The 14180-nt window shown below is 40.7% G+C and overlaps 1 protein-coding gene across 1 annotated transcript in view; it reads left to right on the plus strand.

Annotated features, from left to right (window-relative positions):
* Ryr2 (ryanodine receptor 2) overlaps nt 1-14180 on the plus strand; it is a 551701-nt gene that overhangs the window by 198411 nt on the left and 339110 nt on the right. The window contains exon 3 of the mRNA XM_050142326.1: nt 2845-2949. Coding sequence (XP_049998283.1) covers nt 2845-2949 — 105 coding nt within the window. The remainder of the gene's footprint in view (nt 1-2844; nt 2950-14180) is intronic.

The raw sequence follows: 14180 nt of genomic DNA on the forward strand, positions 1-14180 counted from the left end.
GGGAAAGGGGAGGCAGAGGTGGGGAAGAGACATAAATCTTTAATAAATAAATAAATAAATAAATAAATAAATAAAAAAGAAAAGTGATGGAGAAAGAAATTCAATGGATATCAGCCTCTGGTTCCATGTATCTACACACACACACACACACACACACACACACACACATGCATTAACATATACACCTACCCTCACAATTTAAAAATAAACTTAAGAAAGACTTGGAAGAATGAATATCCATGGAAAAGTAAAAAGCAAAATCCTTGAAGTAGTATTTCCAGGCTGGCACCATGGTAGGGTATTATGACCGAGGTTTTGAAGAAAAAACGGGTACTGGGATTTTTGTGTATTCTGGCTCATGTTTCCCTCCCACAGTGTGTAGGAAAGGTCACTGGTCATAAGACCCGCGTTATATTGTCACTGAGAGAACATAGAAGCATCAGAACAATGGTTTTCGCCAGCTGGTGCGTGAAACCTTGAAGGGTCCGTGTGTCCAGTCGGTACATCAGCAGCAGCATCGCTATGGTGCAGCTTTGACATCCATCTGATGCAGGGAGGGGCTGCCCATCAGTGGTCGTGGTACTCTGCCAGAAGCTGTTCAGCAGATGGGTGGCCGAGCCGTGACGAGCCTGCCTCAGCCACAGGCCATCTGCTCCATCTTAAAGTGTGCTCTGGGTATCTTCCTATGACTTGGCCAGCCAGCAGCTTCTCTCTTAATTTACACCTCTGAGATTCTGAGCTTTTATGTGAATGTGGGCTTTTCTTAAATTGGAGCGATAAAATTATATTTTATTGGCATTTCTTTTCAGCTTAGAAGACAGAGTTTAAAAGACTTGAGTCTCGGGGATTCTTTGGAGGAGGAGTGCTCTTCAGTCCATAGATAGGAAGCCCAAACATTGTCCCATATGGCTTTTGGCTGGCTACCGATCAGTACTCAAATCCGAGTCCCTTCTTTTCTCTTTCCTGTCAAGCTATCAAGATTGAAAACAGAGTCCATTTTTAAAACTCATTTTTGAGTTTCTTCCATGTTGCCCTGAAGGTCGCTTGAAGCACCCTGAAAGGAGGTATAAAAGTTAAATGAACTGCTTTGCCTTCTTGACGGGAACCCAGGATTCCCACAGAAAACCAAAATGAGACGAACTCACTGCCCACGTTAAAGCTCTCTCCATCCCTCTATGCATTTGTTTAGCTTTCTAGAAACAGATGAAGTTACATACATGTAAGTAAAAATAAAATGGGAAATACAGCAATGCTTTTATGCAGACAGGAGCTAAATTCCCATGTCCCAAGTTGGAGGCAAAAAAAAAAAAAAAAAAAAAAAAGGAATCCAACTACAGGAATATAAATGTTTATCCTATACAAAAGAAAAAGACTGTGTCAATGAATGTTTTATATTGATTCATTTTTGTGTTTGCTTAAGTTCAGTATTAATTTGAAGCAAGTGTTATTTCTCTGTCTTTTCAATATTTTTGAAATCGTCAGGCTACTTGGTAGTCTAGAAATGAATCTTTGAGACCTGGAGAAACCCAGATTCTAAGGCCAGCTTTAAACATTTTGTAATTCTGTGGCTTTGGAAAAGCAGCTTAGCTTCTCTTTTGTCTTGTCAAAGTCACTGTTGTAGAGACCCTGGCCAGGTGACACACGCTGTATAGACAAGGCTCCAGTGTCATGTATCTGAGTAGATGCTCTGTGAGGGACAGTACTATTCTCAGTCCGCTCAAAGTGTGTTAGATGGGGGGCGGTAGGGAGGTCGTTGTCATCTGCTGAAGTGGGGGTGGGGGTAGCTGTCATCTCCTAATGTGGGGGCTGGGGAGGTGTCTTTCATCTGCTGAAGTGTTTGCTCTACAGAGGACATGAGTTCTATGCCCTTGAACCAGTGTTAAAATGAGCCAGAATGGTCATGCACACTTGTCATTCCAGGACTGGGGAGGCAGAGACAGGAGGGTCTGTGGGGCTGACATTCAGGCATCTTAGACTACTTGGAGAGCTGCAGGCCAAAGAGAGACCCTGTCTCAATAAAGAAAAGGTGTGTGGGGGTGGGGGACTGGAGAGACAGCTCAGCAGTTAAGAACACTTGCTGTTCTTGCAGAGGACTTGGACCTGGTTCCCAGTGCCCATGTGGCAGATCACAACCATCCTTAACTCCAGTTCCAGGGGATGCCCTTTTCTGATCTTTGAGGACACTAGGCACACACATGATGTACACACATAGGTGTGAGTGAGCTATAAAATAAAAACATAAAGTGAAAATAATAACTAAGTCTTGGAAGGCTTGAAAGCTGACTTTTTTTAAAAAACTTTTAACTTCATCAAACTTTTTTCTTTTTGCATGGTGGATAAGTGAATTCAACTTTCTGTATTAAAATAACAAGAACCATTAAAAGGGTAAAAAATAAAAACTGGATAGTGAAAGTGTGAACCCTGAGTGGAGCCATGGCTTCTTAATGGCCACTTGAGCAGTATGGATGTTCACTGGGCATATGGGGTTTGGGACCGGGTTAGGCGACTTAAATCAACTGCACCGTGTTTTTATATGTGAGTTGGTCAGAATAGAGTGATTTTATTTCAAATTAATTTTTAAAAAAGTAGACAGCATCTGATGACTAGTACTCTATTGACCTATGAGCTCTGCACACACGTACACATGCACACTGCTGCACCAGCACACACACAAGCATATACCTGCATGCATTCACAGACTCATAAGACAGTATTAACTATGAACCGAAAGCGCAGTGCACCCTACATGGGAAGACGGTGGTGAGAGGGAGCAGGTGGCAAGGAAAACGGAGCTGCATGCTTGAAGAGGAAGTCACCCTGACGGCTCTTCCTCTTTCCACACAGAATGTCCCCCCGGACCTGTCCATCTGCACCTTTGTGCTGGAGCAGTCCCTGTCAGTGCGTGCCCTGCAGGAGATGCTGGCCAACACGATGGAGAAGTCAGAAGGGGTAAGTACTCACCTCTGTAGACTTCTGCTCTTTTACTTAATTTAGCTGTGTGTGTGAATGTTTGCCTGCCTGGGTGTTGCGAAATATTTTTTTCCTAAGCCAGTGGCTTCTACATGTGGCAGCTTTCTGTTTGATTTTCCGCTTTTATCTAGCGAGCCTAGAATGTCTTAAAAACATATATAGAAATAATTCAACCTCAATTCACTTCATGCTTATGTGTGTTTTGCGGGTGTTTGTGTGTCTCCTTACATGTTCCCATGTCACCGTTGGACTGCTGGCTTTGTTTGCCATTGATCTCTGTATCATCTTCAAATGTCCTCTCCATGTGACGTGTCCTCAGCATCTTTGTGATGCATACAATTTCATGGCACCATTCTGTATTTTAAGTAGCAAAATTACAGCAGTACAGTTTCAGAAGATTGTAATTTTGCAAACAGCAGACTCTCTTCTGAAAATTAAAATTTCTATTCTGTCTCCTAATGGAGATATTTTCTTTGAAAGTCTGTTGGGTTATTTTAATTATTTTTCCAGGAGACAAAGGGTTGTTGTTTTTTTTGGGGGGGATATTACCTGCTCTTAATCAGTTCATTAAAGTTTATAGATAGTCAATAGGATGAATGGCCACCCAGTGCTCTCCCAAGTACCATAGTGCTTCAGAGTCTAATAAACGATTTCTTTCCAGTAACTCAACTGGACTTTCTTTTGCCATTATTCACTATTTGTTGTTATTGCAAAGACTCTTTTTTTTTAGTTTGGATAAATAAAGAAATTAAAAGATATTGTCACTAGAACATTTCTACCACAGATAATGTAAACATCCGTGTGAGGAGTTGGATCCGTATCTTACAAAACCCCACAGGGTCACCATGAACATTAACTAGGATGGGAGCATGGGAGGAAGCGTTTATAGCAGTGATTCTCAACCTGTGGGTCATGACCCCTTGGCAAGGGTTGAAAGGACTCTTTCATGGAGTCACCCAAGACCATAGGAAAACACAAATATTTATGTTATGTTTCACAACAATAGTAAAATTATTATAAAGTAGCAATAATTTTATGGTTGATTGTTAGTACCAATATAAAAGTTCCCAGCATTAGGGAGGTTGAGACGCTCCAGCCTGTAGAACGTGCACGTTGGGATGCTGTGAACCTTAGGGAGGTCTAGGTTAGGAAGCCCTCTTGGATGGCAGCTGTTCACCAACAGAGAGATAGCTGTTTCCCCCTTTAACAGCTGTGTTGCCCATTAGGGTGTATATATCCTCAGCTCAGGGTTAGGCTGTGCTACTGGCGTGTCCTGCTGGCTGTGTAGGAGCCGAGTCTCTTGGACTCAACAGACTTGCCTATCATCTTTTTCTGCCATACAATACCTCTCTAAACCTAAAGCATTCTGAATTATCTCATCCAAAGTGTGGTGAAAATAGAGGTAGAGATCTGAGCTCCACGTAGCATTTTGTTGAATTTCATTTAGTGTTTGTTCTTCAGAGCATCGTGACAGTAAAGGACCAAGAGCAGATGCCTGAAGATGCTGAGGACAGAGACCCCAGTGTGGCTGCAGGAGGATGCACCTGCTGCACTGTGTCCTCTGCATCTTTGCTCCAGTTCCCTCCCTCCGGACTTCTGCATACACACATGTCTTTCCTTCTCCTCCTTCTGTTAAACCTAAATTTCCTGTGGATCTTGTTTTTGCCTGCCTCTGCACCCACAAGTATGGGTTGCTTCTTCCTCGGGGCTAGTTGTGGGTGTTTCTCTAGTACAGCACTCAGAGGAGAGGCTTGAGAGTGCCGTCACTGCCACGTCTTAGCTCTGTCCTCTTTTTAGAGGGAATGGAGGTCTTCCTCACCAAGTTTGAATAATTACCAAATGAGGTTGAATATATAAGAGGTAGCATCTTCTTCAAAGTGGCTTTTAAGCCAGGTATGGTAACTCACACATATAACCCTAGCATTCAGGAGACTGAGGCAGAAGGATTGTCGTGAGTCTGAGCCTAGCCTGCAGCTACATAGTGAATTTCAAGAAAGCTTGGACTACAATGTGATATTCTGTCTCCACACAGAGAGGTAGCTATTTATATCCTTAATTCTCATACAGGGATAATTCACCTGGCTGTCCCAGAACTCATCATTCCTGCCTACCTTTCCTTTGATTTTCCTTTCTAGAATCTTGGGTAATCCCACATCCTCTTCCTGCGCTGATATCCCAAGTAGGTCTGCCACACAGACTTAAGCAGTTTAATAATGATACACACAGTTGTTAAAACACAATCAGTGACAGCACTTGCTATTCTAGTTTCAAAAAGTGTAACATTTCATTTAACTTTTGCTCTTGCTGTTAGTTTTAGTATCTTAGTAAATGTACCAAAAATATTTGACGTACCCTTCTCTCTCTATGGTTTTATTTTTGAAAACATAATTGAATCTAACTGTTCCGCTTCCACGGGCCCACCTGCCAAGAGAAAAATGATGCAGGGCAGTGGAAAGAGTGTGTTCAAGAGACTTACTGAAGGGTCTTTCTAAAGGACTGATTGTTTATAGGGAAGGCTGCTCTTTAGTTTAATGCTGTGAGTACAATAAACAACCTGCGTGTCCTACTTAGGAGCAAGTGTTTGATAAAAAGAACATTTCTCATTGCCTTTCATTTCTGTATTTTGGTTTAGTAGCTTCTGGGAGACTGCTAGCCCTTTGATGCTGGATTATGATTAGTTGACTGCTGCTTAGACTACTAAAGGTACTATATGTTTGCTCTGAACCTTAGATGTAGGGGATATACAGAAGGGCTGGATATCTGCTGCTGGATCGTGTCTCTAAGACGTGCCAGGGAAATCACACCCATGAAATCTTTTTTTTTTTTTTTTTGGTATTTATTTAAAGAGGAAAAAACTTACAGATCACCGTCCCAGACAACAGACACCCATGAAATCGTAACCATATGGTTTAATAAAACCAACACGATGACAGCACCGTTGACATGACCAGCTGGGCAGGGGACAGTCAGTAAGGTCCCACCACTAGGTGAAGAATTCCAGGGGATCAATGGGGCTGTTGATAATGGAATAACTGATTTTCTCTGGGGACTCCCACATGGGTTGTCTAACACCAAGTGATCAGCTCTGGATACATTCCCAACAATGATAAATAGATTAAGTAGGTTGTATATACATATACATGTAACAGTAAGAAGTAAAGAAGAGGTCATGAGTTGGGAGGGAGGGGGACATCATAGGAGATGAGGGAGTGAGACAGATTTAGTATTCATGTATGAAGTTCTCAACAAAAATTAAAATTAGACACTAACAAAAGTAACTGTTAGCTTAGTCCTGAAAGATCCGCCAAGCTCACCTATACTGCCTGTTTTTAGATAGGGATGTAAGCTAGTGTTTGTGACACTTACTCATTTTAATTCAGGAGATGTGTGTCGCACTGTGGAACTTAGGGGCTTACTGTAGATTGTGGGTGATGCTTTAAAAAGAAATCAAATCTAGGATGTGATGAAATAGTATGAAGATATAATATCGAGTTGAAAATGACTGAATTGAATTTCAGTCATTCATTTATTCAGCGCTAGCACTTTAAATATTTGTGAAATAAGTTATGTCACCAATGGGCCTATGATTTCAGGGTTTGAAAAACAATGACAGTGTTCCTGTGAGGACTATGTGAAGTATGTAGGGTTTATTATTACTCGGAATTTTCTCTTAATTTTTAAACTCATCCTCCACACAGTTAGAGGTAATACGAAAACTATTTACATGAGTCTGTTTCAGATTTGTTCCCAGAAATGATTTCATCCTTTTGGGCCATTCTTCAGAATTGAGGTAGAAAACAAAACTTCCAGGATACAAATATATAATATTTTCATCAGAAGCCTTTATTTTCTGGGGAAAAAGAAATCTCATTTCGTGTAACAGGCTCTCACAGAGATCTTCCTGCCTCAGACCCTTAGGTGCTCGGATTGCAGGTGAGAGCCACCACCCCGCTTCCTGGGGTTTTTTTAAAGAGCCCTGAATGGTTCCATTTTCTAAAATAGTTTTGTTGAAAGGAGCGGCAGGGCTGCGTCCCCGGCACCCGGCCGCCCGCATGGCTAGCTGATGCCCAAAATAATTACACGGAAACTGTATTCTTTTAAACACTGCCTGGCCCGGCTAGTTTCAGCCTCTTATTGGCTAGCTCTTACATATTAATCTAACCCATTTCTAATAATCTGTGTAGCCCACAAGCTGGCTTACCAGGGAGGATCTTAACCTGTGTCTGTCTGGCATGGGAGAATCATGGCGACTCCCCACTCAGCTTCTTTCTCCCAGCATTCTCTTCTGTTTACTCCACCCACCTATGTTCTAACCAATAAAATGGGCCAAGGCAGTTTCTTTATTATAATTAACCAATGTCCTTCCTCCATCATAGTTTGTTATGAAACTATAGGAATACGGCTTGCTTCCAAATCATACTTTGTCTTCTAATGAAAGGGACAGGGATGCCCCAGTGACTTGTTGGCAGAACTAGCAATGGAAGTTGGCTCTGTGTTTTTTCTTTTTTTGGGTGTGTGTGTGTGTGTGTGTGAAAAATGATTGTTGTAGAATGCGAAATATTAACATTCTAGTCTGTGTTCTCATAAGCTTCCTTCTCTTTGAGTCGTGTACTCTGAGAACACTCCAAAGTGCATCAAAAGGCTACTAGCTAAATTCACAGGTACATAAGTTTTTAAAACTACATTTTTCAAACATCAAAGCACTATAAATGAGTTTTTATGAGTACATGTGTTGAGCCTTGAGGCTTGTAATTTCAGACAAGTAATTGCAGCACAATGGTCTTGTACCTGTACAAGAACAAAAGGTGAATTTCAGGGAGTCTGATGCTGCGTCTTACAGTGCTGAGATTAAACAGCACATCCACGGAGTCCAGACCCTGGTGAGGTAAGGAGGCCATTGAGCAGTCTCTCCACCCTGTACCCTCCTTATTTAGAAAGTGAGACAAAACAACAGCATTTCCTTCATGGAGCCATGAGACAAATACTGTGCCGGACATAGGACAAACCCATCACAGAGCGGCACTCTGGGTGCGTGCATGTCATTTTTATGATTTCTCTGTTGAGTAGCACTGAGTAGCTTTGCCTATATATGCTCTACCCCAGGAGAAAGCAGCTAGAAACTGTGGACTAAATATAAAAAACATCTGAATCATTCCCATCACTCCACGCAACAGAGCAAACATTCACAGATTTTAGCTGTAGTTTCCTCTCTCTTAAAACAGATGACCACCACCGAATTGTGGTGGCTTTAAAACATTGCTTATCAGCTCATACTGCTAGGATTCACACATTTATGAGTCCCAGTGAGCTGGAGTAGAGGTGGGTGTTAGCAGCCATGACAGTTAAATTTCTCACTATCAAGTAAAGACACCAGACCAAAAAAAAAAAAAAAAAAAAAAAAAAAAAAAAAAAAAAAAAAAAAAAAAAAAAAAAAAAAAAAAAAAAAAAAAAAAAAAAAAACCCAGCACCCAAAGGGAGGAAGGGTCTATTGTGACTCAGTCTACAGCACAGTCCATTACGGTGGAGAAGGTATAGAGACTGGTGGGTGGTCATATTATATCCACAATCAGGAAGCAAAGAATGATGAATCCTAGTGTTTAGCTCCCTTTCTTATTCAGTCCACGACTTTAGCCACGGGATGGTGATACCCACAACGGGTACCACCTCAATTTAACCTAGTCAAGATAACTACCCTAGCTCATTCATGGCCAAACGCTGATCTACACAACCCTTTCGTGGATCTTGGGGACTTGTTTCCTAGGTGATTCCAGATCTGGTCAAGCTGACAATAACAGTGGCCATCACTGTCATCAGCGTTTTTATTTGTCCTTCAGAATGCACGGGGGACGCTCCTAATACTCAGATGTCCCACTCCAGTCCTCCCTCACATTTGAAATGCTTAGAGGAGCCATGCTTTGTGTTGTGGGCACTATGATGTCACTACCTCTTTGTATGAGAAATTGCCGTTCTCTTATACACCCTCTTGAGAGGCTGGGTTCTGTTTACATCTGGTTTCTAGAGCATCCCTCTTAAGTAAAGCTAAAGACGACCACTTCAGGGAAGAGCCCAGATAGCTTTGAAATTTTCCTAATGGATGTGTCATTCACTGTTTTATCTACTTATGTATTCTTCCCTTCATACACAGAAGTGAAATTTTAATTTAAAATAGATGGGATTATAATTTCCTAAAGGGACGGTGGAAGTCTGGGCCTCCAGCTGCACACAATTGCTGAGCCTCACCTCCGTTGCTGTCATGTATAGACTGTGGAAGTCTGGGCTGTGCATCCTTTGCTTGTAGATATTTTTTCCTTTCTATTCAGGAGCAAAGGCTACATGAGTCTGTGTTTGACTGACATGGTTCACAGACTCCAGCATCAAACTCAATAAGGAGGTCAATTTAATCAGTGTGTAATTTAATCACAGTGGCAGAGTTATAGACTGTTTTAGATTATGAATCCTGAATGTATAGATTATTGGATTTGATTAGAATCATTCTATTTGGACATTTTTCCTTAGATTTTTTCTGTGTGTTTACTATATAAAAGTATTTTTCACATGTAGCTATTTCCCAGCAAGTGAACAATAGGGAACATTGTTCACCTCTGCACACCATTTCTTCACTGTGTATAGAGCTGGAGTTTAAGAATGTGTTGTTTTTGTGAAGTCTAGGGATATTCACTGTGGACCTAGAGCTTCTATAAGATTAGTATCTAGGGTTTTTCTCATAATGGTGAAGTAATAGACCCACCATTATCCACAGCAGATGGTTCTCTTCCTCGTGTTGGTTATCATTTCTTTTGAGACACATTAAGTTTGTACACAGTTCCAGGCTTAGGGCTCAAGGTTAAGCCTTGTACCACACAAGTATGGCTACTATTGTCCCTCTGATCACAATGATTTCCCATTATAGAAATGTTGTCACCATCCAGTGAGGTCTGTCCTAAGTGTTTGCATTTTTCCTTCTACACGTTGTTCATATTCTTGTTTTTTTTTTTTTATTGTCTCAAATGAGATTCCTTGCGACATTTAATTGTGCTTAGTAATTCTGATGAACTGCCCACTGAGCAGCCAGCTGCCTGTTATTAACTTAGGGACCCATCATTTGAATTTGCTAACATGACAGCTTATGCAAGAACCACGTTGCCATACTTTGCTTTGTGAGAGAAAGCGTTGGTAATTTTGAGCTTTGTGGTGCATATTTTCCTAAATTTGGACAAATTCAGGAATCATTTAAGTAACAATAAAGGCACGATCCTGCCTCTCTACAAGGAATAATTGAGGAGACCTTAATTTTCTGTGGCCTCGTGTAGTTGCTAGACAGGAAAAAAAGAAGAAAGTTGCCGAATAAAAATTCGGAGGACTTTTTGCTGAATTAGGTCACATGTGAGGGTCCAGGACTCCTGAGGTGACTGGAGTCATGACTGACAGATCTGACAGAATGGAAGCATGTGGGTCATTTAATACAAAGCAGTATAGAGAGAAAGTTGGGCTAATTATATAATTCAGCAAATTACTGGACTTGCTTTTGTGGCCTCATTTGCTTAATTAAATTTATGGTAAATTTTTCCCCTCAAAATGACAGTAGAAAGAGTTTTGCAGTCTCATGCGGTTTAAAAATACACACCATAGCCACTGTTCTCCCAGGCAGATATGGCTTAGTACTTAAAATCTCTCCGATAAGAACGCTGTGTCCATGTGTCCTCATTTACTGCTTTCATTTCCCATTCTGAAATTTCTTGACCTGTTCCTGGAAACACCTCAGAGACCTCAGTCTGAAGTCTAAGGAATCTCTATTCTCATATTTGAAAATATGTATTGGGGGCTAGAGATGGCTCAGCAGTTAAGAGCACTAGTTGATTTTGCAGGGAATCTAGGTTTGGGTCTTATCACCCACATGATGACTTAGCGATTATCTGTAACTCCAGTTCCTGGGGATACATCCCCTCCCCTTCTGGTGTATGTGGGTGTCAGCCACACATACATGCAGACAAAATATCCAAACACATAAAAGTAAATACATTTTTAAACAAGAAAATATGTACTAATACAAGAAAAAAAAGTGTGTGGGGAGATGGCTTAGCCCTTAAGGGTGTGGCCCTAGTCTTCCAGAGGACCCCAGTGTGGTTCCCAGCATCTATACTATGTATAGTTCATAGCTCGGGAGATATGACTCTGCCTTTGACCTTGCTGGGCATCTGAACCCATAAGCACAGATCCCCCCCCCCATGTATACACACACACACACATACATACACACACACACACACACAGTATAAGGAGAACTGAAAGTGTCCTTGGTGACTTGTGTTCAGTAGGTAAGGAAATCACACCAGAAAGCCTGCTCTTGTGCCTTTCATACAGATTCACAGTAAGAATTAGCATCTTCCCTGTCAGAGGACAAACTCACTGTTGAGCTCTGTTAAGTACTAAAGTTCCAGTACAACTATGTTAACTATGCGGATTTCTTTTAGTTCTGTGTTGATTGGCAGTTTGGTCCCTTAATACATATTACGTATCATGGAGACCACATATAATCCATAGCAAGTTAGCGGGGGAAAGAAATTTAAAAACCCAGGCAATGTTTGTTTTATATGTTTTCTCACTTGAGTCAGGCACTGCATGAATATTTGGAGAGGAATAAAAAATAAGTAATTTTGTTGTGTATCTAGATAATTCAGAGGTGAATGGCCAGTCAGTAAACAAATAAATATAGTTAAATGCAAAACAAAACAAAAAATAAGTAATTTTGTTTCCAAAGAGCAGTTGACCAGTATTGTAACTATTGGGATGAGAATTTTAAAAGCCTTAAAACTAGGAACATTTAAAAATGACTAATTTAGAATTCATTAACTCTAATAAGAGGTATTAAGTTATATAAGGAATATGTTTCAGATAGAATGGAAATTTCCAAGGTAGTTAGAGTGTGCAGCCAGAATTCCAGCACAAAAGAAGTACACTGAGGTATGCCTAACAGTTTCAGAAACTTGGCATTTAAAATATCTGTGCTATGGGGGCTGGAGAGATAGCGGCTCGGTGGTTAAGAGCCCTGGCTGCTCTTGCAGGGGACCTGGGTTTAGTTCCCAGCACTTGTGTCGCAGCACACAAAGGGGATATGATAGAGGAACCTGCACATATATGGTGCACATAAACTCATACATGCCCCCACATATACACATAAATAAAAATCGTAAATATATATATATATATATATCTGTGGTTAAATAGCACAATAAAATAACACAAAATGGGAAGTTATAAAACTGCTCTTTCTGAAACACGCTAAAGTTACTAATTCGTACTAGGGTATTAAATATCATCAATGCACAAATAATCTTTATCATGGAAAAGACTGGTGTACTCAGCAGCCTTCAGGGAAATGAAACCAAAATAGTTGGTTAACATACAGAAGAAGAATGAAGAGATGAGAAATAAGAACATAATGGGATTAAATCTGTTCTGAACTTAGATTATGGTAATGTCTTTCTGCTTTCTGAATATGGTAAAAAATTGCTAATTGTGTGCTTTGATAGGCAGAATCATGAAAGGAAATTTATTTCAATCTCTTTCCTTCCTCACTCTCTCTTCTCCTCTCCTCTCCTCTCCTCTCCTCTCCTCTCCTCTCCTCTCCTCTCCTCTCCTCTCCTCTCCTCTCCTCTCCTCTCCTCTCCTCTCCTTCCTTCTCCCTCCCCTCTCCTCTCTCCTCCTCTTACCTTCTCCTTTTCTATTTTCCCTTCCCTTCTCTAGGTGGTACAGGTTCTGGGGGTGCATGAATCAAGCTAAGGACTGTGCACATATTAGGCAGGCCTCTGACCCTGAGCTGAGCTATAACCCTGTAAATTACTTTCAGTAACACTTTAGAAAAATCAGGAGACCTACAGAATACAAGTACAACAATAAATATATTTCAGTAATAAAGCTAAGTATAAATGAATAGAATATTATGGTGAAAATTCATGAATAAGGCAGGGGCTGAACATGCAGGAGGCCCCTGTCCTACTTTTTCTATTACTTGATTAATAGTCATGTGCTGTTTACCATATTAAATTATAGGAAATATCAAAGCAGCAGTCTGACAATATGTGTGTGTATATAGCTGCGGTAGTGAAGTGACTGTCTGAATAGAAAGAGGGCAGAATCAGTATGGAAACAAAGATGGGCATTTTGTTATGAGGATACAGCCAATTTGTAAGACAAAGATAGTCACTATAAATTTATATGAGTCTGATGATAGAGTTTTCCCATTTAGTAAGTCAGTCTAGGCACAGCGATAAGGGACACCTAACCAATCAACCATTGGTGCGAGACTACAGCTGTCATAGTAACTTACTGTACGGTACACTGGGAAGTCAGGCAAAAGGGAGTAGAAGATGGGTCCCATTTCAGGCCACTCCCCGAGACTCACCTCTTCCCAGCAACCTTTTACACTTGGTGGGGAGAGGGCCTGCCAATCTTGTGACTTTATGAGTTTTGCAAATGTCACCAGCTTTCCGAGTCTTTAGAATCTCGTCCTTCTTTTGAGAAGGGGGTGTTTGGAGAGAAGGAGTAACTACACAGCCCCATCTCAAACAAAATGGCAGAGACGATTTCAAGAAGCAACAGCAACAGTGTAAGGGCATGGAATTTCCATACTTTCGTGCATTAGCCTGTCACTAAAACGTGAATGTAAAATATACGTGGCATATGAGTTACCTGTTTTTCATTTAGTGATATAATTACAGCATGAGTCATTTTTGTATTGGACTGTTGTGTCCTCTGCTAAATCAAGCTGGCATTTATGTGGCTATTTCTCTTAAGAGAATTTTTTTGTTTTGTTTAAAAAATGAAGTTGCTCATTTTATTAGTGTTCCTATGATAAAACATTTGATATAATCTGCTCTCGAGATACAAGAGATCTTGTCTTTAAAAAGTCATATATTAAGTTCTTAGAAAAATATTCATTTTTCTCTCCCGTTTTTATGAATTTGGCCGTTTTATAGCTTCTAAAATTGATCAAATTTTTGGAGATTTTTTCTTTTGTGTGTGTAAATTTCTTGATTAGCCCCATGAAAAATTTTTTCCTCCTCCCTCACTATTTGCAGGAGTTGCAAACAGTGATCCATGTTGAGTTTGACAAGAGCAGTGTCATGAAATCACCCTGCCTGGCATATGTGTAGTTACAGCCCTGTGGTCCTTGTCTTGTGTGTCTAGCTGACCATTCACTGCCTAGCCCT

Source organism: Alexandromys fortis, unplaced genomic scaffold (assembly GCF_014885135.2).
Source record: "Alexandromys fortis isolate MF-2015 unplaced genomic scaffold, M_Fortis_MF-2015_v1.1 scaffold_5, whole genome shotgun sequence".
Classification (NCBI taxonomy): domain Eukaryota; kingdom Metazoa; phylum Chordata; class Mammalia; order Rodentia; family Cricetidae; genus Alexandromys; species Alexandromys fortis.